This window comes from Westerdykella ornata (assembly GCF_010094085.1).
Source record: "Westerdykella ornata strain CBS 379.55 unplaced genomic scaffold EI97scaffold_31, whole genome shotgun sequence".
Lineage (NCBI taxonomy): Eukaryota > Fungi > Ascomycota > Dothideomycetes > Pleosporales > Sporormiaceae > Westerdykella > Westerdykella ornata.
The window spans coordinates 1-25,825 of NW_022986881.1; the positions used below are offsets into that span (position 1 = coordinate 1).

A 25,825-nucleotide genomic window follows, 5' to 3' on the forward strand; every position below is an offset into this window, starting at 1 on the left:
CCTCTTCTTCTGTCTTCAGTAGTTTCATTGAGTTGGGCATGCAGTCACGTCGAAAGATCTTTCCAGCCCGTCGGTCACTTAGGGTACTTTGAGCGACATTGTAGAGAGCTGCAGCACGTCGCTGGGTTAAAGTCATATCTTGTTTGATAGCCTGAAGTGCAAGCTGTATACGAGCTTCTCTTGATTCAGGTAATTCGTTGTGTTGTTGAGACATCATGATTATAGTAGAGGTGAGAGTACATTCTGGTGGGGTCTTGGCATAGTGACCGACTCGCCTGTGTGACCGACTCGCCCGTGAGGTACGTTATAACAAACTTTGTGTATATTGCAAGTTCTGGTGCAAAAGGTATACAAGTATTGGTCGGCGACCTGACCTGGGGGTTGAAATAGAGTTGGACACGGCAAGCCTGTTGCATGAAGCATGAGAGATGCATTTCCTGGTACTCGGTGAGAGTAGTGATGCAGAGGTGAAACGTCTGACCCAGGACAGGATACTGTGGTAGTCAGCATTGGGGGGTCTGGCCAAGGGGGATCCAAGAGCCATGACTCGCAGGCCAACAAACCAAGTGGAAGAATGAAAACAGTCCGGGAAGGGGCCTGGATGGAAACTTCGCCAAGTTGATGAAACATGCAGGGTTCGGCATTCATATTCATATGGAACCAGGGAACCGATGAAGCTTCGCAGAGGAGGATATCGATAAGAAATACTGTGGTAATGTCGGGCCATGATCTCATGTCTCGGGTGAATTCGCACCGGACTACTATACTGGAATATCGGTAACCTCGTCAGCAAGGATGGCTTCATTATTAAGTTAGTGGCTTCCGCAAACAGCGATATAGTCCGGCCGTTGTTTATACAAGTATGTACTCCGTACGGAGTAGTCTGATGACCGAACATGTTTTTGTTGTCGCAGGAACTCGGACTGCTCAAAAGCTCCTCATTTCGCAGTGCACAGCATATCGAGTGCAATGAGTGAATTGGAGAATACCAGTCAGTCAAACAGACGCGTAAGTACGTGTGCATGAAAGTTTGCTCCGGGAGCGAGGCGCGGGTATACGGGACCGTGTGCAGCAGGAGCCAATCCGGCAGCGTGGCTGGAGGAGCTCATGCGAAGCGGTACCAGGATGAAAATGCAAGCAAATGCACGCAAGCCGGTGCTGGAATGCAGAAGGGTAGCACCAGAGCGTTGTATCCTAAACAAGCCATCAACTCGGAATATCGACAGTGCGTCTCACACAGGACAAAGTAAGTTCGAAGTCTTTATCGTCTCTAACGAAGGTCGACGACACAGCGTCAGAAGCAAGTCAAGCCGGATGGATGATGGGCAATCATGGCGAGCTTCTCGAAGCAGCGGCGAACAAGTGGCGCGCCACCCGTGTACCGTGAGGGAGGGTGAGGGAGGGTGAGGGAGGGTGAGGTGGTGCAGCGGTGCAGCGGTGCAGGATGCAGATGAAGGGCAATATGGAAAGCGGAGTTGGGGGCCTAGGCGTGGGTGACGATTTGCTGGGTATTCGCACCCTGGGCTGCACCGGTCCCTCTGGATTCTTCGGGGCGGCGACACACCGACCGACGGAACAGGCAGTTGGCGGAAGATGGTGTGTAGACAGTATGCAGCGCGGAATGGGTGCGCTCCAGCTGTGTGGTTTGTTTCGATGATGGTGTTTGTTGTCGGTGGTGATGGATCACGGTGGTGATGGCGATGGTGATGGATGATGGGGACTGCGCTCGCTTGCCCTTGGGACCCGCCAGCCCACAGGCCGGGGCAGATTCCAGGAATGGGCAGTCCCGGCCGTTCTCCCGTGGAGTCGGGGTGGAGTCTTGTCTGGGACAGTCGGGAAGACGCAGCGAGACAGCGCAGACGACGCCGCGGAGAGGAGTGCTCAAAGCGCCCAGGGAGTGCATTTCGCGACGACATGCAATTCGCACGCTTCGAAGTCGCTGCGCTGCACGGGTTCCCAATCCAGAGCTTGCTCCGGTGTCGCGTTCACTTTCCACTGGCACCCAGCCTTAGGGGACTTTCATCAGCAACGCAGCAGCAACCACAAACAAGGAAAAAGTCCCTAGACGCGGTGCCGTCTGGGAAATCCGCCAGGGCGAGGCTGTCGTTCTTTCCTTCTTCGATTGCTGAAGAGGCCTGAGGCCAACATTATTGAATCTTCCACGCTGGATTTAACGAGTGCAAAAGTGCAAAATCCGAGACGTGATTTCCGCCCTCTCTTGAGTATCTGGTCTTCTCTCGATCCTGCCCCTGCTCTTGCTGGCGACGCTTGCCTCAACGCTTCCACCCTCCTGGGTCTTCCCTCCCAACCACTCAACGCCGTGCGTCGTCTGCCCGTGCTGCTGTCTGGCTAGCTAGCTACCGGAAGCCCGTCCCTAGCTAGCTACATAATAACCCGCCCTCCATCTCCCGCCGCCGTCTCGCCCTGCCCGCCTGGAGGCCCACCCCCATCAAGTCCCCATCAAGCACCACTCCTTCGCCTTCGCCGCAGCCATACGTGTGCTGCCCACATCCAAACACCTCTTCTCTTTTTTTTGTTTTCCCCAGCCGCTGGTCCTTGGTGACGGCTTTATCCCAGCTCCACGTCCACGGATATTGTCATCTCGCCCCGTCCGCTGCATGTCTGACCCCAGTGTCCGCTGACCTGTAACCCGCCTCCCAGCACGTCCTCGGGTCCGCTCTTGGTGTTTTATTATTCGACTCGCTGCGCCCTGACCTTGATTCTAGCAACGTCCAAACTCCGCTAGGAAGAAGAGAAAAAGAAAAGGAAAAGAAGAAAAATGTCCACCCCAGAAGCTGGGCCGTCAGAGGGGAAGGAGGAGAGGAGAAGGAGCCTGGGAAAGTACATGAAGCGGATGAGCAGCGTCTTCAAGCGAGACAAGTCGGCCAGGACCAACCCGTCCTCTTCTTCCGCCGCACCTTCCACTCCTGCCCCCGCCGCAGAAACAGACCCCGCCAAGCAGGAGCAACCCAAGAAAGAGAAAGAGGAAGGCACCGCTGCTGCGTGAGTGCCCTCATCCTTCTCCAACCTTCACTCGAATCGACCTGAACGCTAACATGGCATCAGTCCCGTGACCGCCCCTACCACCACCACTTCTACTGAACCTGCTGCTACTGCTGCCACCACCTCTCCTCCCCCTCTTCCCGCTTCGACCACTCCCGCCGCAGCACCCGTCACCCGCCAGCTCAACCGCGCCGCCCTCCAGCAGGAACGGGCCCGCGCCCTCTTCGCCAAATATGGCCTCACCCTCGAGTCCCACGAATGGATCTCCGCCTCTGCCGAGCCCATCATGGTCCAGCGCGTCGAGCGCCCCATCCGCATGCGCGTCCACCGCTTCTGCCACCACTGCGGCACCACCTTCGGCGCCGACAAGGTCTGCCACAACTGCGAGCATCGCCGCTGCAAGAAGTGCCCTCGCTACCCGAAGCGTAAGACCCCCGAGGACAAGGGCAAGCAGAAGGAGGACCAGCCGGCCGTCGAAGATGCCACCAAGAGGAAGCAGAAGAAGAAGCACCTCTTGACCATGACCACCAAGGCCGGAGACGAGCGCGTCCTGCGCCCCGTCAAGCAGCGCGTCCGCCGCCAGTGCCACAAGTGCCAGACGTACTTCATCCCTCCGAGTGCCACCGTCTGCGAGCAGTGCCGCCACGTCCGCTGCACCAAGTGCCCTCGGGAACCCGCCAAGCTGACCAAGTGGCCGCACGGCTATCCGGGTGACGCTCCCGCCGAGAGCGACACCGAGGTCGAGCGCACCATCCAGGTCCGCCGTGTGTGGAGGAAGCCGCGGATGAGGGTCCACTGGCAGTGCGAGCAGTGCCAGAGCCACTTCTTCCCGGGCACTGCCCTCTGTCCCGGCTGCGGCCACGAGCGCTGCGACAAGTGTACCCGCAAACCGTAAGTTTTGGCTGCCTCCGTGTAACATGTCACCTTAAACCTATATCTAACATCGTCGACACAGGGCCAAGAAGGTGAAGAGGGAACAGCAGTTCGACCCGGACATCGTGCGCGCCGTCGAGGAGAAGTTGCGCGCCCTCGCCGTCGACGATGATCACGTCACGTCCGGTGCCGAAACCGCCTAGATCTAATATCCATCCATGCATTGCATTGCATCTACGTAGTAGTTGGTAGTTTACGACCCGAGACGACGAATTCAACGACGCACTTTGTTTGTTTGTTTGGCAAGCATCGCAAGCGTGATTTTTTGTTTGTCTATAGAACCCGTCTTCTTCAAAACCCCCTTTGCAGCCTTATGTTTCTCCTTCCCTTCACTCTATTCGCAGTCTGCATCGCACATGCCCAGCGCAACGTTTGAACAGGTTTATGGTAGATTGTCAAGGAAAAACAAAAAGCATCGGTCAAGGCTGGTAGTCTGCAGCGCAGGGCCCTTCAAATATCCCCTCACACAATACCGTGTACCCTTTCTTTCGGGAGGGAGGAACGGTTTCTACTTGACACAAGTGCCATGCCTCTCCGCGTTCCGTTCCTCCCCAGCCTCGTCCACATCTCTGCCTCCGCTGACATCGACACGCTTCTTACATTTCGCTCTCCGCTAAACGTTTACCTAGCTGTAGGTATGACAACACCCCACATACATAACAGAAGTTTCCAAGTTTCTCTCTCCAGCATCAGCATCACCCGTACCAAGTCTACCACCCATCATATTTAGCACTCGTGTACCACGGCGCCATATCCATCCATCCATCCATCATGACCCCCGCCGTGTGCCGTGTACCGAGTAGCATATGTTGAAATGTGAAAATGTCAAATCCATGTCGTGAATGGCATCGTGTTTTCCGAAGGGCCCCAAAACCCGCGTCTCGTCTCGTCTCTTGCGCATTTTTCTTCGATGATGAATATAGATACTTGTTCTTGTTTTCGCTTTTGGGACTGGGCTTGCTTGGGATTTCGGACGGGGGTTTAGGGGGAATGGGCGGTGCGGGGATGGGGGATGTGGTGGTATGATGGTGGTTGGATGGGGCTTGGATGGAGTATTTGGCTAACCCCTGTATTTACGGGATTTGAGTGGAGCTGGCTGGAGGCCTAGTGTGTGTGGATCCGGTAGTGCGCTGTGTAACGGACCGTGGTAAGATCGAGGTTCCGCGATGGTATAGATAGGGTAGAAGCCGCTGGGAGGTGTCGATTTTGCTTGCTGTGGAGTTTAAAACGCGACTTTGGCACCCATCATTATACCAAAAAAAAAGAAACCAGTTCGTCGTCTCACAATCATCTGCAACTCTCTACAAGGATGATATTTTACCAATTGCCCTGCTGAAGGTTTACGTACGGACATTGAGTTGAGGCAATGGTCAAGGACCCGGTAGGTTGACTTGCACATTTGGTGCGTACTCTGTGTACTCTGTGTACTCGCTAGCTTCTCGATTCCTCGCTGCTTGCTGCTATGGCGTCTTACTACTGTACATTCCATATATTTACAGCTTGTCGCCTTTCACGGCATCTTCATCGCTCTTGTCGAGACAATGACACATACAATACCTCTATCCAATCCAACCTTCCTCATTCGTAGTAGTACTCCGTATCTAGTCCCGTAGCTTATAGTACCTTAGGTTCCATGCACCTCATTCCCGCAAGGACCCGGTGAGATGCGGCGTAGATATCCTTCGTACTGTACTGTACATACAGTACTGCAATGCCGATCGCACCCCGTTTTGGGAATGCGCATCGGTCCGTCGGCCCCGGAGCGGTTGTTGTTGTTGGAGGACACTTCAAAGTTCGATTAGATGAAGGCTGCAGAATTCCTAGTGGAAATAAGGTTTTTTGAATATAAGGGAGGAAGGGGAGGAGGGAGGACGGGGAGGAAGAGGGAGGTGATTCTCTGATCGGAGAACAAAGACACCGACGACAGCAGCGGTAGACACTGCTGTACTGCGGTATATAGAGTGGTGTGAATGAGGTGATAGTACAAGAAAGCAACGGCGTCTTCTTCACATGGAAAGAAAGACCTTCAGTATAGGGAAGAGAGAATTCAACAGCACGCTATTTGTTTTACAAGACCAGATCTTGACCCATACATGTACATGTACTCGTACAGATTCATCATCCACCTCGGCGATTCCCTCCCCTTATCTTGCTGAGTTGACGGCAATGCACTTACTACAAATACAATAACTGCCATCACCAAAAAATCCAGATGCAGCACGAGGTATCCCCCCAAAAATGACGCCTGACCGAAGAAACCCATCCCCCCACCGACGGCCATGTAAATGCAATCCAGATCCCAAAACGCCCTCTACCACTTTTCGCGCCAGTATTAGCACACACGCCTCTCAAGAGAAGAAATACTTGGACTCGCGCAACCTCGCCACGTCCCAGCTGCCCTTTTCCGGCACCGGCGGGAACGTCAGCGGCAACCACACCTTGACGAAATTCGACTTGATCTTCAGCTTCTTCGCCGGACGCTCCTCCTTACCCTCATCGGCGAGGAGCTCCTCTCCTGCTTCTTCCTCTGCCGCCTCCTCCTCCTCGACTGGCTCCTCGACTGGCTCCTCGACTGCCTCCCCCTCCACAGCCTCCTCTTTAGCCACGGGCTTCACGCCCACGGATTCCGCCACCTCGGGTATCGTCTCAGCCTCCTTCTCCAGAATCTTCTCCTTCACCTCCTGCGCCTTGGACCGCCCGTTCGCCACCTTCATCTCCCCCAGTAGCGCCAGCCTCGGACTCGACAGCGACTTCGTATCCCCGTACTTCAGCCAGATACTCGTCGGCGTGACCATTTCCTCGCCCTTCTTCCTCTGCTCCGGATCCTCGCTCTTCAACAGCTCCTGCCTCTGCGCCTCGAGCGCCACCTCCGTGAACGACGCTTCGATGCCCTTCAACGACCTCTTCGAAGAAGAAGCCTGGAATTCGCGGTGCGTCTGTCTCCAGCGACGGATTTCCGCCGCGGCCGTCGACTTCGGATTCAAGGTGGCCAGGTACATGGCGCCGGCGTAGCGAGCCTTGAACTCTGCCGCGAGGCGCCCGACGATATCCTCGGAATGCATGCGCACGAAGGCGTCGCGCAGCACAATGTTCAGGTTCTCCACGTCGGCGGCATGGGTCCAGAAGCTGTCGTGCACGGCGGCGAAATCTATGCCCACCTCGGCGCACTTGAGGGCCGAGAGGATCATGTGTGTGGCGTCGAGCGAGTGGATGAAGTTGGGAGGGAAGGCTTGTAGCTGTTTGCGCTTGTTGACTTCGCCCGTTTTGGAGGCGGCGGCGATGGTGATGTTAGCCTTGCCCGTCTTGACGGTTTTGGTGTGGTCCTTGCGATAATGCTGCACAACGGGCATCTTCAGCGGCGTAGTCCAGATGATGCTCGTTTTGAACGTGTCCAGATCCTTGTCGAACTTCTTCGACATTCTCTCGCTCTTCGTTTTGGGATGTTTGTACTTGGCGTCATAACCGGCCGGTTGGCCCTCGTAGCGCATCTTGATCTTCTGGATCTGTTCGGCAGATATGGAACTTGTGATGCGATCGCCGCATTCGCCCAGCCAACACTGAATCTCCTGGGCACCGTTGAAGATCCGTCCAAGCGCAATGAAGATCTTTTTCGCAATGTATGTGGCCGGTGCCCCTAGATCTTGCATACCAATCTGCCCCTGGAAATCGGGGAACATGGTTTTGAGCTCCTCCAGGACCTGCTGCTTGGCGCCCACGAACGTGACCCCGTATACATTGGTCATGACTGTCCGCTTGACGACGCTCCGAGTGATTTTGCCGTTTAAGAAGTTCGGGATGACCCCGCCTTGCTTTGCATCTTCGGCAACCAATTCCTTGACAATCTCGGCAACACCAGTGTAGATGTCTTTGGGTTTATCTGCTGGCTCGAGATTGACTTGGCTTGCTCCAGCCTCGTCACCCCCGAGCGCAGCGTAATGCTGCAACCCGTTGCATGTTCCGTCTTGGTGTACTGGCAGGTGGGAAACGTAGCGAGTCGGATCCGCACTCTCAAGGGCATTCCGCAGCTCGATACAGCACGCTAGACACTGCCACGGGTCATCCGCCTTGGTCCACCAACGATTTCCGTTCAAGGGGTTGTTGGCGGAGTCGTAGATTTCCTCGATGTTGTCCATAGCAAATTGTTCTCGCTCCTTTAGACTGGCTTTGTCGTAACCGTAAAGGTTGGCGAGATGCACCTTCAACCACTGCAAGCCAGCTTCGCCCAGCTCTTTGCCATTGGCGAACAATAGCAACCCTCTGGATAGGTCAGACCCGATATGATTCAGAATCGGCGGAATGGGATAAGCTCTTCCACGGAAGTCAACGCTGTGGGGGTAGAAAATCTTCTCCTCGTTCAGAAAGGCCCTTGCGATCTCTAGTTGAAAGTTCTGGAAGCATCTTCGAGAGTGAAGGCCCGATTTGAGATTCTCGTATTCCCGCACTTGATTCAGGTACTTCATGCGGTCCGCGAAGGTTGCGGTCGGTGCAGGTTCCACAGGACGTCGCAGGTTTGCATCTTCCGGCACCAAGCCTGCAATACCCTCGCCGGCATTCCAGCATTCGGCCATAACCTTGTAGACGTCTTTGTTGATCTTCCATGGGACTTTTCCTAGGGTATCAAGGCCGGCAAGGACTTGCTTCATGTCGCCGTTTTCAATTGCCGAGACAGTGTAAGCATGCTGAGACCTATCGCGAATTTTGATCCGCACTGCCTTCTCCTTTATCGTGTAGTAACCGCCCTCATCGATTGCAGTCCAAGGCCTCGGCTCAACAAGCATGGGTAATCGAACTGTTTGAATATCGTTGACGGGCTCGGACCGGAGCTTTTTGACAATCTCCTCGTGCGGTACTATGAAAGCAGTCTTCTTGCCTTGAGCGAAGACGATATGATGATGGAAGGCGGGTTGGGTCCGCGTTAGTTGCTTGCCCGATTTGGGATCTTCACGGGAGACTGTGATCGTGGCTGATTGAATCAGGTGGTCCAGCACCAAGGCACCCAGCCTTACCCTTATCGCCGAAGGGAAGTCCTTCCTTTGGTACGAATCGGAAAGATGGGGATGTGGTTCGGTGGGTCGAGCTTCTGCATCAGTCGCGGTCTTCTCCTTGCTGAGTTGCTGAAGCATCTCGCGGCGCGCTTGCGTGCGCATCTTCTTCACAAAGCTCTCATGCCGTTCCTTTGAATCTGCATGGTATGTTTCCTCAATTTCCATGCCCAACGATGTCGTTAGTGCGCTGAGCTTAAGCGCATGGATATCATCACGAATTCCGCCGGCCATGCTACTGAGAAGTCGTGTTATGGAGAGTGCGGCCACTTTCTTGATGGGAATCAACTCCAGATAAGTCCCATACAAGTAGCGGTCGTCCCGCATGTTCTCCTCGCAAGGATTTGACAGAACTTCTTTGGCTTTCTTGACTTCCGCCTCTAGCTTTGGAACAAGGGCAGTGTACCAATTCCACATCAGAGCTTGTATCGGTTTCCATTGTAGAACGCCGTGAATACCCATCTCTTGCAACTTCAAATCTTCTGCTTTCCACCGCTCTGTTGCAGCATGTATCGCATCCTGCTCCGTCCGAATTTGGCGCATGAACGCGTACGCGCGATCCTTTTCTTCTTTGGATGCTTCCATCTCGTGAGGATACGGGATATCTTTACCGGGTTCGAAGAGTGACAGCGCTTGCTTCAGAGTGGAGAGGCCAAGCCCTTTCTGCTCCACAGGTTTGATGGAGGTCAAAGTTTCCGGCACGACGCCGTGCTGCAGAGCGCGGGCTAGGCCGTCAGGAGTGTTGATTTGTAACGGATCTGCTGTCTCAATCGGTGGAGGTTCTTCAAAATGATCGCTTTGAAGCCTGATGAGCGTATCCCATTCCTCGTCTGAAAACTCCGGCGAGCCATTTACATCCTCCAGTATCACAGGTCCGGATCGACGTGCGAGGTGGAGGTATTTTTGTATAGACGCTTCCCGCATTCCCTCGGGTAAGAGGTTCATGGCTGCCCGCAAAAGTGTGACCAAAGTCTGAGCGTTGTGCTCGATGCCCTTGGCAACCATTTGCGTCTCATAAAATTCTTCTATTTCGCGCATGCCCCTTTCCGAAGGCGTCTGCTCGGCGAGTTCGAACATGGCCTGCAAGTAGAGGTTATGCGCCTCGATCAGATCGGGCGCAGATGGATTATACATCATGGTCAAACGGTGCAGGATGGCCGAGGCTCTGTCCATTCGCCCAACGCGAAGGCAAGCGTATAGGTTTTGATGTAGCTCCACAGGATCGCCGCCGATGCCATACTTGATGGGTGTGACCGGTATTGCATTCATTGCAGGAAACTCGTCGAGCACAAGAGGTCGTGAGGTGTCCCAAGGCAGCAACTTGGCCAGCTCTGCGTCAGGTTGTCGAGTGGCAAAAGCGCGAGAGAGTCCCTCGAAAGCGAAGGCGGGCGCTGTAGCGGATGCAAACTCGGTGGCGGTAGCTAGGGATCGAACGGTGCGGCGCCGCGACGCGACGGAAGCGGGTACGTGATGAGGCTGCCGGGTATTGCTAGAAGGATTCGATTTGCTGGTTGCTATGCGAGCCGCCCATCGCATTTGGGCAGGACAGAGCCATGGCAGGGTCAATTGCTCCACAGCTGGAGATCTAGAAGTTGAACGGAGAGCATCTCGTCGAACGTGCGGCCGGAGCGCGCGGGAAAGCATCTTGGGATAGATTAAAAGCAATACAGAAACGAAAAGACAACACAGCGCTCGTAATGCAGATAAAGGAAGGAATTGCGCACACTTGGTGCACGAGTGGATTGAAGAGCACCGGCCTGTAGAAGGTGGCTTGTGATTGATGAAGGATACAGGAGGCAGAAAATTGACGGGAGCGTAGTCGACTTTGCCTCACCAAGACTTGACCCATGCACCGAGACTTCAATGTTCCGGGAGCGGTCCGAGCTTATCACGTGATCTAGCCTCTTTAACCAGCTGCAATTGGCGGAGTTGTACTCCGTAAAGGACTTACCATATTGACATAAAACCGGTATGCAATTTTGACTATCTTATGTCTAGGTGCACGAGGGTGGCTCTTGGGAAATACACTGCGCCGTGTCAAGGGACCGAACATGTACGGAATTCAACTTGAAATTTTCTGCAAGACAGAGCTGTCGAGAGATCCAGACAGCAATAGTATGTCATTGCCCGTGTCTTCGTTCACCATATCATACTGCTAGACTCAATAACACAATGTCCGCTGAGCTGCCCTTAACCGCCCCCAAGTCAGAACTTATGGATAGTGTATATCCAGAAACAGCAGCCGGTGTTGGTACATGCGAGGATATCTCAATCTGGATTCTCGTCATTTTGGGGAAGAGCAAAACTAGATCGGGAAACAGCGAGACCGTCTTCCACCAGATCATCCTCGTCCGCACCGCCGAAGCAGAAGAGATCTTCCGCACCGCCATGTATCGCTTTCCTGTGCATGGTTTTGGTTCCATTGCACCCTCCAACTGTCTCTCTGAACTCATCTGCATGAACAGCAGCACTAGCCGTCGCACTCTCGTGGTCCACCTTATTTCCATCGGTATCCAAGAATGGCAAATGTGCAACCTCTGGCAAGTCCCCGTCAAAAGGAAGAGCGACATGTAACGGCCAAGAGTAGGGAATGAGTACGTTTTCCGGTGGTATAGCCCGATCCTTGGTCTCGAGAGGATGGCGCAACTCGTTATGCAGTTTAACCAAGGATTGCAACGAGTTTGTACCAGGATAGAGCAGCGAGTATCCTCTCACACGCATCAGCTCTACCATATAATCTGCCAGTGATGAGAGAGTTTCCGGCTTCACAGGGGCGGGAGCGGTTATGTTGGCTCCTTGCTGGTAGCTTTTTGCAATACGATTACGGACGAACGAGTGCATCTCAGTCCACTTGTCGCTGAAGTAAAGGGCGGCATGCGTTCCAGGACCTTGCCATAGGAAAGGGATATTCTCTTCTTCGGGAAAACGATCAGAGTACCTGGAAGAGTGCAGATCAGAAACCTGAAATGCGGGAAGCTTCGTCCTGCCATCCAATAACACTGCGGGTTGCTCCAAACTGATACCCATAATATTAGCACCGTCAGCATCGCTGTAGGCGGAATATCGGTACTCGAGTAGGAGGTAGAATAGGTAATGATAGAACAAGGGTGAGAGCTCTGAGTTAGGTGTTAGCACCAGCACGTGCGAGTGCAGGGTGTCATCCGGGTAAAATGATTCCAGCAATCGAACTGCTGCACCTTCTCGAGTAGCTGGATCTGTGACACGACGGCGTATAGTAAACTGACTCCGCTCAGCTACAGCCCTGTCGTCTGGAGGCCAATGGAAATCTTTCAGATACTGTTCGACAGATGGATCCGCATCCGCTGCTACATCAATAGTAAGCCAGGGGGGTCTGACACCATTGTAGTCGGCATCAGCGAGTGATTTCAAAAGGCGAAATACACCGCCGGTGGAGGCGGATGGCAGCTGCAGAACCACCTCGATGGTGGGTTTGTGCCAACTCTTCAAGGAACCCGCGTCTAATCTCGTGATCCACAAGAAGTTCCGCCAACGATCTTTGGGGATCTCGATGAGAGGTATGCTGAGCATCTTCGTCTTAGTCCGGATCCCTCTTACGAAGAAAGGGTCCTCTGCAGCTGAGTCGTCCATAATCGCTACCTGGGGATGCAGGTAGTTGTTAATGTGCATCAACGCCGCTACGACGCTTGACTCAGCGCGAGCTTCGTTACTGTACTCCATGTAATCCGGTCTCGCGTCATGCCACATGGCTGGACACGAAGCATTGTCAACCCCGTGGAAGTCCAGTAGAGCGGAGATCGGGACGTCATCCCAACCCATGAAGGCAATGTGCACGTAGTTCCGGTTCCATTTGGCCATTTCACAAGCCAATGGAAGAACCACAGACGCGCTCTTCAGGTTCGAGATTGCAAAGAGCACGTTGCGGTTCGAAGGGTGGTAGCCCCCCGTATGTGCTGCCGCATTGAGGGACGAAGCCAGCCTGTAGAATCTGACAGGGCCTGCATACTTGCGCTTTAGGCCCCGGCCGGTCCCGGATATCGTAAAGGCTGGTGGTGGTCCTTTCGGCTCTTGTTCGGGGACATAGACATCTCCCCATGGTGCTGAAGGTGTCCACAAGCCGCTCAGGAGTGGCATACTGGTCAATGACAGGTACAGTAGACCAGAGAGGACCACAGCTAACGTCACCCGTCTGCGACGCCATCGAAAGATGCCTGCAAACATGTCCCATCTCGGTCTCCCCACAGTCAAACCGCTGCGAAGCCCTGGCCTGTGGTCATCGTCCTTCTTGCCCAGCTCTTCGTCGGTGGGTATGCGAGTCTTGCTTAACATATTGCCGCGACTCTAGCCTCCCTAAAGCCACCCTACGGTGTGCGAACCTGCGACCAACCATCCGTGTTCCTCGATTGTTCTATACCATAGCTTAAGATACACCTCCAGAGGGATGGGACCGGCATGCGAATCGCTGAAGCGAGCGAGAAGGGGCAAACGGGGCAAAGTATGCGGTGCGCTGCTGTGGGACGTTCGAACAGGCGGTCCGCCCGAAGCTCTTGTGACAGGTGGGCGGCGGTGAGCGATGGCGCAAAGTGAACGCGTGTTCATGAATACGACTTTCGAGCAATCGAGGTGGGGTGTGGCTGTGTTATGTGGCTGAACGTCTAATCCTAATTTGTACTGCACTGGAAAGGGGATAGCCAGACCCCAGTCAAAATCAGGCCTCTATTATCCTTGATCCCAACCATACGGTCCTATCATGAACTATTCACTCTGTCTTGTTCAAGCGCTTCCTTTATTGCCGTCTCTAGGGCCTGCTCGTTCCTTGGCTTGAATATGACCTTGTATGGCTTACACATGGCCACTAGACTGGTTGGATCTGCGCTCCCAATGACAGGATCAGTCTCCACTGGACTATCCGGCAATATCTCAAAGCTGTTCAGCATTCTTATGAACGTCAAGTACAATTCCCTGTTCGCAAGCAGTGATCCTGCACACATTCTATACCCCACTCCATAGGTGAAGAGTGGGGCCTCAGGCTGTTCAAGCCATCTTTCAGGACGAAATGTCTCCGGATCAGGCCAAATCGTGGGGTCTGCAGTAGGTTAATATCGGCATTCGAGCACTTCATCAAACACTACTCACCCATGTTGCATGCCCAGGCATTCAAGTATAGTGTGCTTCCCGCCGGGATAATCTTCCCGTCGTAGCTGATATCCTTCACAGAGGTCCGGGGAAGCGCGAGTCTGAGAACGCAAAAGTACCTAAGGCACTCTCTCACCAGAGCTACGATGTATTCGCATTTCTGGTCATCATGGGCACTGCACAGCGGCTGTTCGCTCGTGTGATATTTCCGAACTCCCTGGATAGCTTTCTCTTGAATGTCTGGCCGCTGTCCCAGCAGGGCTATGCTCCATTGGATGAGGGTGGTCACCGTGTCCAGGCCTCCAGAGAGCATGGTCAGGCTGATGGACGTCAACTCTTCCTTATTCAAGGCAGCTTCTTTGTCCAGAATGATATTAGCCTGGATACATGGTTTATGGATCTTCCTCTTCATCCTCTCATCCAAGTCGCGATTGAGACGATGGAGGTACACATCCCTCCGACGACGCATCTCCCTCGCCGTTCGGCTTCCGGAACTGAAAGGGTTCAACCTCAGAATTGGGATATAATCCTGCAGGTTTCCTGTGGTGCTCCGAAACTTGCTGATGGCTTCTTCCACTTCGGTAATCTCACTAAAAAGTGGATCCGTCCTGCTCCCCATGCGAGTTCCCCAGTTGAGGGTGAGAGCAAGCGACAATGAGAGGCGTTGAATCATCGGCGTAGGGTCTATTCCCACTTGACCTTTTTGCCCGTCTTCTAGGAGCTCTCTGACAAAGTCTCTGGTTTCGACATCGAGATGCCCGATATAGGTTGAGATAGATGGCTTGTTCAACGCTGATGCCGCTCCCTTTCTTCGGCGCTTCAGAGATTCGTTGAACGGAGAGGTACCGATGGTCGTGCCTGCGGTATTCGACAAGACCTGTGATTTACCGATTATGGCGAGTCCTGTAACGGTGATCATGGTCAGCCTACCTTGTGGAACGTCCAAAATACTGGCCTGGAACTCAATGCATTACTGTTCTGTACGAAAAGTTTCTTCGCCGCTTCCGCAGTGTTCACGACAATAACGGGGACATTTCCGAGCTGGATCTGGTAGACGTCTCCGTATATCTTCGCCCATTGCCGATACTTTTCCGCTGCGTTATATCTGATATACGGGATATTGCCAACAATGGGCCAGTTAGGTGGGCCCGCGAATCCCTTTACTCGAGCAGCCCGGCGAATGAACTCATTGACGACGAGGTACACAAGGGCGATGCTCAAGACTACCATGCCTATCAGTAGCGACGCCTGGATCTTCAACTCAGGAAACTCAAAGGGCAAAATTGCGGACAACATGGCAGTGCAGTAAATCGAAACTAACAGCAAGTACAGGAAAAGAAAAGATAGGCGCGAGGAGCCTTAACTCTCATCGAGCTTCCAACATTCAGCACTCTCAGATTGCCACCAAGTATGCACATTTCCTCAACAATGCGGGGAAGGCTGGTGCGGAATGTGCGGAACCGTTCCGGAAATTGACAATGAGTTTGACGACGCTCTATACAGCTAGAAGTCTGCGTTAGAATTGGATTATGCTACATCGTATACGAACAGCGTCGGAACTAGCACATTCTTTTCACAAGAACCAGTTGTAAGGAGAACAACTAGCCCTCCTAATACTGTCCGGAAATCCCGCGTCCGAGTTCGCCTCCAGGCAGGTCAGTAGAAGCTGGAGAAGGCGACACTTACCAACGGCCATCATCTCAATTTCTACACTTTCTGGTCGCGAAAATGGCATAGGGCGATCCGGGCTGCTTCCTTTGCCCCAAGTCGGTCATGCGTATTGGCCGATCCTCCCCATCCAGGTTCGCGATGGCAGTGCTTATTGCTTGGCCGAATACTCAATGCCGATGTTCTAGATGTGTACACAAGATCTAAAAATACCTCCCGGGCAGTCCTCCTACTGGCAGACAGTACGTTTTGTTCGACATCTAGGGTACATTTGCCAAGGACTACTGCCCCTGAGTACTCCGTTTGAACCCCGCACGAGTCTATCTACAAATCACCAATCTCACTCCGCGGCGCCTTTTGGAGTAAAAGACAGTCAGATGCTGGCCGCAATCGGACCTCGAATAGATGAGATGTCTTCTACTAGATAGGTATTCACCGTGCTCGTGTACATTCTGGCATCTCAACACGTTCTAAGACATTCTCTAGGACTACAAGGCAGATTTATTAAGTCTTGGAAAATCTTTGCGGACTGGAGGAGGTGAAAATTACAGGATTCAAATTGTTCAAGATGGCCTGAAACGTTTTCCCAGAGCATAGGGGGCTTCCGAACTGCGGCGTGACAGCTTTGCGGGTTACTCGGGCGTTTGGAGAAGTTGGGACGATGGGTGAGCAGTCGCGAATGAGGGCTTCCATGTATGCAACATGGACACGGAGGCCCTCATTCACACTTGCACCCCACCCACCAACACATCGACATGTCACCAGCCACGAGCGCCCTTAATCACGTTTCAAGAGGTATGCTTCATGGGTCTGTAATACTTATTCGTTTGCAAGTCACTCTCTTCCGCGCTGTACTTAAGTCTTCTCCTCTTGCTTCGAGGATTTGGACAGTACGTTATCCCCAGGGCCACTCCAAATTCGATCTATTCCTATCTTCATCACCGCAGTTGAATACGCCACATAGTTGCGGACATCGGAACGACATCGATACCGTCAGGGTATGCACCTCGATGCAGGAAAAAAAGTCCTCATCTGGGCAGAGTTGTCACAAATCAGCAGCCTGGATGCGAGAAGATCAACTCGGGAGGCAGTACTCACCTATTAACCTGGAAGAGCCCAAGGATCTCAATGCCCTGGAGCCTACAATTTTCAGTCCGTTGTCTGAGCATCATTCTGATCTTCTCTTTACCTTCGAGGATCATCACAACGCGGACGCAAACGCCGCCTTTGGAAACTGTGTCTCACGACCCCCCACAGAATCGGAAGGTCTCTTCTCGCATGCACGACAACAGGCATGCTCTATAGCGACGGACCCTGAAGCAAAACAGTGTTCTGGACTCGCTAGCATGGCTAGTGGTGAGATGTCGCAATACCTGGAAGGTGGTAGATACCCCGGGCAACCTCCTCCATCCTCAAACTACACATATAATTCTTCCTACCCCAGGTCGCACCCTGAGGTAATGGGGTCTACTCATTACGCTCCTTTTGCGGGGATATTCCCAGACTCTAAAAGCGCCCGCGATTATCGTATTGTAGCCACGCGCTTCGATCGAAAGCCTTACAGGCCACCTAGTAGCGACCCTTCTATCGAAGCGCTAAGGAATGATCGCCACGCCCAAGTCAAGCGGATATACGATGCCATGACTCGTTCAGACGCTGCCAAAGACAATGTGAATTCCATTGCGATGCGCCGATGGGCTCATGCGGCATTCTATGCTTCTGAAATGGTTGAAGCCTACGCACACAAAGTGTTCGACACTCTTCTCGAACAAGCTTGCGAAGGCTTTCGCGGTTTCAGCCACAACGACTATGCGTCCGACGAAAGGAAAGGAGAACCGGAAGATAAGACCGTCAGCTGCGCTGAGCGTCTCGAAAATGTTCTTCGCGGGTTGGAAGAAGAGAAAACCATCTGTGAGGATGTCATGGCGTCCAACCATTACATTAGAATGTTCGTCAATGCTCCACGCGCATATGCTCGCCGAAAGGAGGCAAATCGACTTGGAAACAGCAAGAGGGGGAAGGTCATCACTGCAAAGTCTGACGGCGGTTCTAGGGGCGCAAGGGCTCGCAAGCAAATTGCAAGAATGGCTACAAAGTCCCGTCAGGCAACACCGTCTATTTCTGCGCCAGCGCACATTGGCCATACCTTTTCCAACCTTGACGACAGCTTCCATAGCCCATCGGGAGATGGTCCATATTTCTCATCGATACATGCACACACGGACAGCGCAGCGCTGTCCATCTCTGGCGAGGCCTTGCCATTCCCCCAATCTCCGAGCCGCTACCAGGTAGCAACCACCTCCCCGCGGCAACTCCTTACAAACGCTCCTCACTGCACCTCAACCCCGGGCCAACAACAAATGCGACCATCCTTCATGTCTCCCCAAACGCACTATCACGGCTCATCACCCTTCACAGTCAGAACCTCCAACGTTCACAAATCCGTGACTGATGCGTTCAGCTCCTCATGGCCACAAACAGAGACATTCGACCATTCACTCGGCGCGCTTCCGCATGATGCTGGTGAATTTGACTTCCGCTTGTGGGAGCTTGAAAGCCCAATGCAACCCCCTAACGATGGTCAAGCACAGCTCGCAGGCATTGCGCATGCTTCGAATAATACGGAAAGCTTTGATACTAACGTCGACCCTATTTTCCGAGACTTCTGGAATAATCAGGTGAATGTACATCCGCTCCCGGATGGACAGGGTGAGCACAGGGGACAATCTATATGAGCTCCCCGCATGCCCTGGTATGGGCGCTACTCGCTCCTCACTGGCTGTCCATGGGACGAAGCGTAAGAAGACCCGAGTGTTAGACGGACCTCGTAAATTGCAATCACCATTCTATATGTCTTATCAGCGTCTCGGTTCCGGCAAGGTGTTTTGGAGCAGGAAGAACTGGGCTCAGACTGTTCTGGAATGCCTTCTGTCCGCAGCTTCAGTTTGTTCATTGCGACACGGTACTGATCTGTTGTGTTTCACTTCTCCTTTCATATTTTGGTCCTCTTAGATACCCCGATTCTTTCTTCAGGGCGATGTCTCGCCTTTTCGCCGTGGTCTTGGATTGTCTTGCATTCTGCGGATGTGGCGTCTGGCGCAGAATGGTTATGGGGAATCCAGCTATGTAGCAATATGTACTCTACTCACTTCTTTATCCTTTTCACATTGTAAATCACTCGTCCTAGTAATCATGATTTAGTTGGTATCTAACCAATATACGATAACCTGGGAATTTGCCAAACTGACTTGCTAGATGAGTGATGAGTGGGCCCGCTAGCTTCATTTCGTTAGCTGCTATAACTTTACTTGATTCTAATTTCAACGTCAGGTCTTCTGGGACTTTCTCCACGACATTGACGCCCCCTGTTTCTAATGCTGTCGGTTTTTTGAGGCGTTGGAGTGGGTATAATACGACGTGGGTTTTCTCGCAGCAATGTCCACACAGGTTGGGAATTTCATTCCGGCATTTGTACAAGTTGCGCTTATGTCTATATATGCGAGCAACTTGTACAAAGATGATCGAACGGTTTGGTGAAATCCACGGAGTGACGCCTGTCACTGCGAACTTCCGGGAAGGCAGGCCTATTGTAATCTTCGTCGGGAACCGTACAAGCCCTCGTATATACAGCACGCATGGAGTATGAAGGCGGGTGCTGTCGGTGACGAGGAACATCGGGGCCCTGTGAAAACTGACCATATCTCCAATCAAGTCTTTGCGAGATGGTATAACTCTAATATATAAAAGGAAACTATTACTATACTCCGGCCTGAATGCTCCGCCGCGAGTAAGTCCAACGCACTATAGGATGGCTCACTCTACTTGGAACAATTGTTTACTCAAGATAAGTTTTACTCCCTCTCATATCCCCTGTAAGTTTACTGCGACGCTTCATCTTCCACTGAATAGCGGCCTGCCGTTTTATGGGAGGCCGACGATATGTTAGGCAGTATCACCAATATATCCGTGGAGACATTCTTATCAGCCTGCTTCATAGTGAACTTCGTCTGTTGAAACCCTTGGCACTCTTCCCCGGCCGACTTCTGAGCTCTCATTTCCTGTATTCGTCGTTCAAGACGATGTACAAGGAGGGTTGCGGGCGACGACTCGCACATTGTCCATTAAGTTACATTGTTAAATGCTGCCCATGAATGAAACACACTCACATAATCCACAGAATAGCTTCTCTGCCATAGAATGCGCAAGCCGGAGAGAGATCAACTAGCCAGAACATTTTCTGGAAAAGACCTCAATGCGAATATGAGGTAAACCTTGGGCTCACTCATCGTGGACTAACAATTGCATTATCCCACAGTTGTCAATTAAACAATGTAACTACATCGTTCACAGCGCGGGTACATTGGGATATTGTGTTAAGAGCCCCTGCACAATTGCCGGGGAATTTCTGGACGTATATAAGTCTCAATTTTGACAAAACTAGGAGAGCAGACAATCCCCTCTCCCCTCTTGCAGCTTCGGATTTAAGGACATACGGGACAGGTTTTCGGCTTACTGGCATTCTTGATTTCAAACCTGCGCTAGTCATGGAACTCTCACGCCTCTTGAACCCGGCAGTGCCGGATGAAGCATCATCGCGGTGTCCCGAAGCATCTCCCGCGAGCTGGACTCGCATGTCTGAAGCCCAGCAGATACACGCCGTCATTGGGACTAGCCAGAGCAACCTGGCTAAAAACTTAAGGGCCATCCACGATCCCGCAACGAAGGAGCCTGCCACCAATCCCTGGAGCCAAACCATCGCGCAGCGATACCAGGTACAGTACCACCCCGAAGTCCACCCCCTCCAAGACGACACCATCCGGGAAGTCATCGACAAGGGAGATGAGCTTGCCGAAGAGCTTCTCGATGCGCTAAACGACGCTGACGATGTCGTAGAAGCGGAATGCGCGTTCGCCCGAGCCTTCATATGTGGGGCCACCCTTTCAGAGGAAGAGCGTCTCGCAGCGTGCTACCTGATCCTCGTGAAGCTGGTCGAGCGCTGCGTGCTCGGATTCTGCGACGACTGCAAGTACATGTCCGCCCGGCGCAGGAAAAGAACCATTCCGCAAGATCTGGGTGTCAGCTGCATGGACAGGTTCAGACGTGTGAGGGAGACACTCCTGCGCGTGAAGTCGGTGTGCCGACAAGTGGTTCTGGAGGATCACCAGATTGCGGAGCTCGTGCATCAACCGCTTACGATTCTGTCGGCGTACCTAGGCCGTGACTTTGATGTGAAGAAGTGGGTCAAGCCGAAGAAGAAAGCACGAGCGCCTAAGGCGAGGGCAATGGATGGTACAGAGCAGGCCACTGATGCTGTAACCGTCAAGGGGAGCCCGACGGCGGGAGGGAAGCGTAGAACAAATCCCGACGTGAATGACGACGCTGTACCGCCAAAGGCAAAGCGCGGTCGCCCACGAGCCAAGCGTCCTAGCACCCTTGACGGGACGGGCGGAGTTCCAAAAGACGCTGCCGAGCTCCAGAAGTGGCGATGCCGCGTCTCAGATACGTGGAAGTCAGTCACTGAGTATCAATTCCAGAGCAGTGGGACTACACCTCTTCTCGCTCAACTGAATATGGGTTCTTCGTCCATGAAAAGCATCGTCGAGGCCCATAAGCGAGCTCAAGCATAGGGAGAAGCCACCAAGGATGAGATCCCTGGCCAGCTCAAGCCTCCGCTGCGAGAGGTTCTGGAGGTTACTTCAATTCCCTAAATCCGAGAACCAAACAGCGCAAAGCCAAACTTGGAAAATAATAATCCAAGAATCAAAAACTCAAAACTCTAATTTAGAAAATAAAAATCAGAGAACCAATTTATCAATCTGTAAATTACCGTGGATGAAATAGCGCGCACTACTGCACATACAGTACAGTATACCCCCCACCAGCCGCATGGTCTGATTGGCCGCATTAAGTCAAAGTTTGATCGATCTTAAATCTTTGCGTTGCTGCCTCCGGCAATTGCCGATTAATTTTCAGCTGCCTATCTGAACGCTTCCTGTTGCAATATTAGCACCTGCACTCTCTATTACAAGCCTTGACGCGTTACCAGTCAGGCCGTCGTGACATTATTAATTAAGTAAGTTGCTTCTGCCGGAGAGGACTAATTGCTCTTCATCAGTAGCAAGGCGAGTCGAGCCAGGGGCCAGGCGGTTCCATAGACTGCAAAAATGATGTAATCTACTAGATAACAGTTCACTGCTTAATCGACGGCACTCTCCGCTGACTGACTAGCAGCATACCCTCCTGACCCAGACGGTACTGGCTGTCGGCGTGAGCTTAGGGTGTGTAAACAGCGCTTTACCATACGTCGGGACTAGGTCGAGTGCGTCGGGTGTCCGGTCGCATACTTCGGTGCACAAGCCAAACAAAGCAAGAGCAGCGAAGCCCATAGATTTGCAGTCGTAGATCGTTCCGAATCGAGGAAAATGCATGGACTATTCCTTGCCATTGGTGCCCGCGGCATGTACGACTTTAGAGTTTCGCCATTGACAGTACCCCTTTCAACATACTTTTGCAAAGGCTAAGAGCCTCAAGCTAGTAGAGGTACTTTTTCTCGCAAAAAGCTATCGACAGCACCTCCGCCCCTGTAGGTAAACTGTAAGCCTAGGGCCACATCAAATGACCGATCATCAGTTAGACTATTTAGGCCCGTCTGCGCAAAGCTCAGACACACACAATACACAGAGTCTTCATGCTCCCCATCTTAGGTGTGTCATACTGCTTACAGGATGAATTATCTCTTGACTTTTAAGTTCTTATATTGCTAATTCCTAGCCATTTTCTCGTCCGAGTCCTAGCATGCTCATCCTAGATATCACTAAAAGATTTTCCAACGCAATTCACGAAGTATAGCTGGATTCGCAAGATCGAGAATTGGGAGACTAGCAACTGGAGCTATAATTCCGGCAGACTTGCGTAGTGTAATATCATGATAGCTAAAGTGATATCACCCGATGGTATACTACGCAGTCCAGCCGGGGGTTCTGATTGGACCAGCTAAGCCACCGACCAGCTCCAGCTAGTTCGGGGCAGCTTGGTCGTGCTAAAGTGCAGAGTGATATCACAATACGCGTGGATGAATTTGGGTGGTGGGGAATGTTGGAAGGATAGGCAAATCAGGGTCATAGATTCCGCCGGCTCCCCGCACTGGAGCGTAGCATGAGTGATGATGTTATTTGCAGGACAAGGTTTGAATATTTGTGAGGTCAAGAGAAATGATGTTCGCTAGTGGCACCCACCAATCCAAAGCCCCCTAATCATCTGCATATCTTGTCCGAAGACTACGTCCTTAGCGACCTCCCTGTGTGGAGGTCCAAATTGTTTATAAAAGCGGGCTCTAAAACCCTCGGCCATCTCTCCTTAAAGAGCCCCCAACTCAAACCAGACTCGCACCAAGCTACTATGACTCCATTAACCACTATGGCTGCGGCAATGACGAGCACAGGAAACCCTATGGATCAATATGTGCTGAACTGGAGGCCATCACCATTAGAAGACAAGCTCGGTGTGCCCAAATTTGCACTGAAAACCGATTTCGACTCGACTACTTTACCACCATCCAAGGATCTGAGTGGCTACGATACTCCAGTCAAAGATCAAGGAAGGCTAGGCGCATGTACCGCCTTTGCAGCAATAGCAATTGTTGAGCACATTGCAAATCGGAACGGCAGAGCATCAGACTGGTCAGAGCTCTACTTGTACTACAATACCAGGGCGAAAGTATCGGGCTGGAACCCAAACGAGGATACAGGTGCGTATGTGTCCTAGACCATGGTCGCCTTACAGAAGTACGGGGACGCGCGTGAATGCGACTGGCCATATGATATTGCGAAATTCGGAGACCTCCCTACAGCAACTGCGTACGTAAGAGGATCTATCAATCAAGTCCTTAAGACGGCGTTTGTTCCAAGTACTGTAGATGCAATTCGTGCAAGTATTGCGAGTGGCCGACCGGTCGACATTGGGTTCGTCTGCTACTCGGACTTCACTCAGGATAGCGCGGTCTACAGGTCAGGACAAGTCCCCATGCCAACCGCATCTTCGTACAGAACTGGAGGACACTCTGTGGCAATCGTAGCCTACCACGATGGCACTCGGCAGTTCAAGTTCAAGAATTCCTGGACAACGAGCTTCGGGGAAAGGGGGTATGGTTTCCTGCCATACGACTACGTCACTGGCTATACGCCCGACAGACCTAGGTCGAAGCTAGTATCGGACTGTTGGACAATCGTCAGCATTGAATACGAGAGCGACTATGTGATCCTGAGTGATCAAAACGCGCCAGAGGGAGTTGAGCACTTCGACATGGGAATTATTAATCCTGCGCTTGCCGGATCAGATGACTGAACAGCATTCTGAGGTGAGGATTGGGGTACGTTGATGGCGGCCATGGATTATGAGGTTGAATGAGAGTACATGACGGGAGAATATTGTCGGCAGTTTCCTTTTTCCGACCTTTTTATAGGAGATTTACGCTATTTATATCGGCAGGGTTGTAGATGTTTCCATGTAAAAGTATAGGTTACCTTAGCTCCCTCAGATGTTTCGCCATGATTGCTGATTTATACCACATTTGGATGTAGGTGATTCAGCTTTTAGCGGAACGTCTGAACATACAAATATCATCATTAGCGAAAAACTACGGCCGTGATCATCCTCTGGAAAAGCCGACGCAGGACCATGAGTTCAGAGACGAGGGGGGTTGACGAGTCGGGTATTGCCAGTCATTGTCTCTAGACATCCTCATACCCAGAGGCTTGTTCTGACCCCCTGAAGTGCGGGAGATCTTACATCCTTACGGCAGAATGAACGCAACCAAATGGTTTTGCGCATACAAGCTCGCGAAGAGGCCATGGACAACTCATGGGACCAGAAAGATCCATACCTTACGGACTTCCAAATATCCCCGTTGTGCGTCAAAATTGCCGTCAAGCACGACGAACGCATTTGGAAGTCTATCGTCTTGGTTCATCCCAAGTTCACAGAGGCGGGCGGCGAAGCCGGGACTCCGGTTGCGGCGGAATCCGATCCTGCTTTGCCAGATTCGCTGATGACTCAGAGGTGGCGAGACTATGTCGCTGCTACACGCAAGACATCGAAGTAATCCTCTGTGCTGCATGAGGCCCAGAGTCCTGGACTGTTCCGCTTCACTTCCCCAAGGTCAATCTCCCCAGGCGCATTTAGGGACGGAGCCTGGAAAACGCCCAAGAGTTGTATCGACATTGATCTGCTCCAAACTTGTAGCATTAATATCACATTTCATCCTTCCTTCAAAGCTTCCATCTACTGCCGTGAAATTTTCCATTACTGCTAACATTGAGCTCCCTCATGGTACGTCTCGAGATCTACACACTCTCTCAGACCTTGATACCCCCAATACTACGCCGTCATTGTAGCTTCAAAGTCCTCAAAGCCTATCATGTCATGAGACGATAAGGTACAAGCATATACCACGCTCATTCGAAGCATCTCCCGTCAATCCACAATCTCAGTGTCAGCCTTCCTCTTTACCCCGACAACGGGAGGGACCCCACAAACGTTGTCAGAGGCAGCCGGAGCAGAAGTCCCGGTTGGTAAACCCTGCGCCGCTGCCGACACATGTTGAAGCGACTGTCTCGCCTGTGGCTCTGATGCTGTGTTACTATCCCTTTGCGCTGGTTCCGGTACCGTTGCAATATGTCCACAAATTAGTCTCTCATAGCTCTCCCCCAAGATGTGCTTCATAACAAAATCCTTCTCGCGCAGCTCCTCGCGCACTCGGAGCAGCTCTCGCATATCGTCTTCCCATTCTCTCAACATGCGAGCATATCCTGCCTCGGTTTTTCGGATAACCAGCTTGTGCATCCACGAGAGGGGTATTTTCTCTGTCCTCACGTCGAGATCACCGGGGATGAGTTGATCCTGCAGATGCTGAAGAAAAGGAGCCTGATCCCCGAACATGGTCACCTCACTGGTGCGGTCTTTAAGGAATTTATGTAGGCGTGAACAGTAACGACACGTACAACGGCTTTTCGGGATTGAGCGTTTCCAATCGGGCACTTCGCCCGGATTTTGGCTTATCATGTATT

General features: G+C 52.4%; 10 protein-coding genes across 10 annotated transcripts; 6 read left to right on the forward strand and 4 right to left on the reverse strand.

The window, feature by feature from the left end:
• Positions 1 to 736: 736 nt before the first annotated feature.
• On the forward strand, positions 737 to 1,590 carry EI97DRAFT_436404 (uncharacterized protein). Its single transcript, XM_033799092.1, has one exon. The coding sequence runs from the start codon at positions 1,023 to 1,025 to the stop codon at positions 1,248 to 1,250; it is 228 nt and encodes a 75-aa protein (XP_033650498.1). The 5' UTR covers positions 737 to 1,022; the 3' UTR covers positions 1,251 to 1,590.
• Positions 1,484 to 1,903, reverse strand: EI97DRAFT_445252 (uncharacterized protein; the record flags this gene model as incomplete). The annotated part of the gene is made up of 1 exon (XM_033799953.1): positions 1,484 to 1,903. One exon carries the CDS (start codon positions 1,901 to 1,903, stop codon positions 1,484 to 1,486), a length of 420 nt encoding a protein of 139 aa, XP_033650499.1.
• Positions 1,904 to 2,566: 663 nt separating this feature from the next.
• Positions 2,567 to 4,186, forward strand: EI97DRAFT_191405 (uncharacterized protein). Its single transcript, XM_033793596.1, has 3 exons — positions 2,567 to 3,003; positions 3,067 to 3,894; positions 3,959 to 4,186. Exons 1-3 carry the CDS (start codon positions 2,780 to 2,782, stop codon positions 4,077 to 4,079), a joined length of 1,173 nt encoding a protein of 390 aa, XP_033650500.1. The 5' UTR covers positions 2,567 to 2,779; the 3' UTR covers positions 4,080 to 4,186.
• Positions 4,187 to 4,656: 470 nt separating this feature from the next.
• EI97DRAFT_191407 (uncharacterized protein) lies at positions 4,657 to 5,034 on the forward strand. Its single transcript, XM_033793597.1, has one exon. The coding sequence runs from the start codon at positions 4,759 to 4,761 to the stop codon at positions 4,960 to 4,962; it is 204 nt and encodes a 67-aa protein (XP_033650501.1). The 5' UTR covers positions 4,657 to 4,758; the 3' UTR covers positions 4,963 to 5,034.
• Positions 5,035 to 5,972: 938 nt separating this feature from the next.
• On the reverse strand, positions 5,973 to 10,782 carry EI97DRAFT_436406 (DNA-directed RNA polymerase mitochondrial precursor). Its single transcript, XM_033799093.1, has one exon. The coding sequence runs from the start codon at positions 10,512 to 10,514 to the stop codon at positions 6,285 to 6,287; it is 4,230 nt and encodes a 1,409-aa protein (XP_033650502.1). The 5' UTR covers positions 10,515 to 10,782; the 3' UTR covers positions 5,973 to 6,284.
• A 251-nt stretch (positions 10,783 to 11,033) lies between these two features.
• EI97DRAFT_436407 (uncharacterized protein) lies at positions 11,034 to 13,531 on the reverse strand. The gene has a single exon (XM_033799094.1). It carries the CDS (start codon positions 13,284 to 13,286, stop codon positions 11,247 to 11,249), a length of 2,040 nt encoding a protein of 679 aa, XP_033650503.1. The 5' UTR covers positions 13,287 to 13,531; the 3' UTR covers positions 11,034 to 11,246.
• A 72-nt stretch (positions 13,532 to 13,603) lies between these two features.
• On the reverse strand, positions 13,604 to 15,480 carry EI97DRAFT_436409 (cytochrome P450 phenylacetate hydroxylase-like protein). Its single transcript, XM_033799095.1, has 3 exons — positions 15,024 to 15,480; positions 14,094 to 14,970; positions 13,604 to 14,043 (listed from the first exon to the last, which is right to left on the reverse strand). The coding sequence occupies exons 1-3, from the start codon at positions 15,387 to 15,389 to the stop codon at positions 13,706 to 13,708; spliced, it is 1,581 nt and encodes a 526-aa protein (XP_033650504.1). The 5' UTR covers positions 15,390 to 15,480; the 3' UTR covers positions 13,604 to 13,705.
• Positions 15,481 to 17,221: 1,741 nt separating this feature from the next.
• EI97DRAFT_384441 (uncharacterized protein) lies at positions 17,222 to 17,782 on the forward strand (the record flags this gene model as incomplete). The annotated part of the gene is made up of 1 exon (XM_033795977.1): positions 17,222 to 17,782. A coding segment is annotated over one exon (561 nt), but the record flags the coding sequence as incomplete, so codon positions are not given.
• A 1,787-nt stretch (positions 17,783 to 19,569) lies between these two features.
• On the forward strand, positions 19,570 to 21,388 carry EI97DRAFT_503769 (uncharacterized protein; the record flags this gene model as incomplete). The annotated part of the gene is made up of 2 exons (XM_033802795.1): positions 19,570 to 19,633; positions 20,112 to 21,388. 2 exons carry the CDS (start codon positions 19,570 to 19,572, stop codon positions 21,386 to 21,388), a joined length of 1,341 nt encoding a protein of 446 aa, XP_033650506.1.
• A 1,789-nt stretch (positions 21,389 to 23,177) lies between these two features.
• Positions 23,178 to 24,104, forward strand: EI97DRAFT_445258 (cysteine proteinase; the record flags this gene model as incomplete). Its single annotated transcript, XM_033799954.1, has 2 exons — positions 23,178 to 23,508; positions 23,611 to 24,104. The coding sequence occupies 2 exons, from the start codon at positions 23,178 to 23,180 to the stop codon at positions 24,102 to 24,104; spliced, it is 825 nt and encodes a 274-aa protein (XP_033650507.1).
• Between the last annotated feature and the right edge of the window lie 1,721 nt (positions 24,105 to 25,825).

Bases quoted from the DNA above. Each gene is read 5' to 3' on its own strand.
- EI97DRAFT_436404 (XM_033799092.1), top strand. From the start codon at position 1,023: ATGAAAGTTTGCTCCGGGAGCGAGGCGCGGGTATACGGGACCGTGTGC.
- EI97DRAFT_191405 (XM_033793596.1), top strand. From the start codon at position 2,780: ATGTCCACCCCAGAAGCTGGGCCGTCAGAGGGGAAGGAGGAGAGGAGA. The intron at 3,004-3,066 runs GTGAGTGCCCTC...ACATGGCATCAG, and splicing joins GAGGAAGGCACCGCTGCTGC to TCCCGTGACCGCCCCTACCA. The intron at 3,895-3,958 runs GTAAGTTTTGGC...TCGTCGACACAG, and splicing joins GACAAGTGTACCCGCAAACC to GGCCAAGAAGGTGAAGAGGG.
- EI97DRAFT_191407 (XM_033793597.1), top strand. From the start codon at position 4,759: ATGTCAAATCCATGTCGTGAATGGCATCGTGTTTTCCGAAGGGCCCCA.
- EI97DRAFT_436406 (XM_033799093.1), bottom strand. From the start codon at position 10,514: ATGCGATGGGCGGCTCGCATAGCAACCAGCAAATCGAATCCTTCTAGC.
- EI97DRAFT_436407 (XM_033799094.1), bottom strand. From the start codon at position 13,286: ATGTTAAGCAAGACTCGCATACCCACCGACGAAGAGCTGGGCAAGAAG.
- EI97DRAFT_436409 (XM_033799095.1), bottom strand. From the start codon at position 15,389: ATGTTGTCCGCAATTTTGCCCTTTGAGTTTCCTGAGTTGAAGATCCAG. The intron at 14,971-15,023 runs GTAGGCTGACCA...GGTAAATCACAG, and splicing joins TATTTTGGACGTTCCACAAG to GTCTTGTCGAATACCGCAGG. The intron at 14,044-14,093 runs GTGAGTAGTGTT...AACCTACTGCAG, and splicing joins TGCCTGGGCATGCAACATGG to ACCCCACGATTTGGCCTGAT.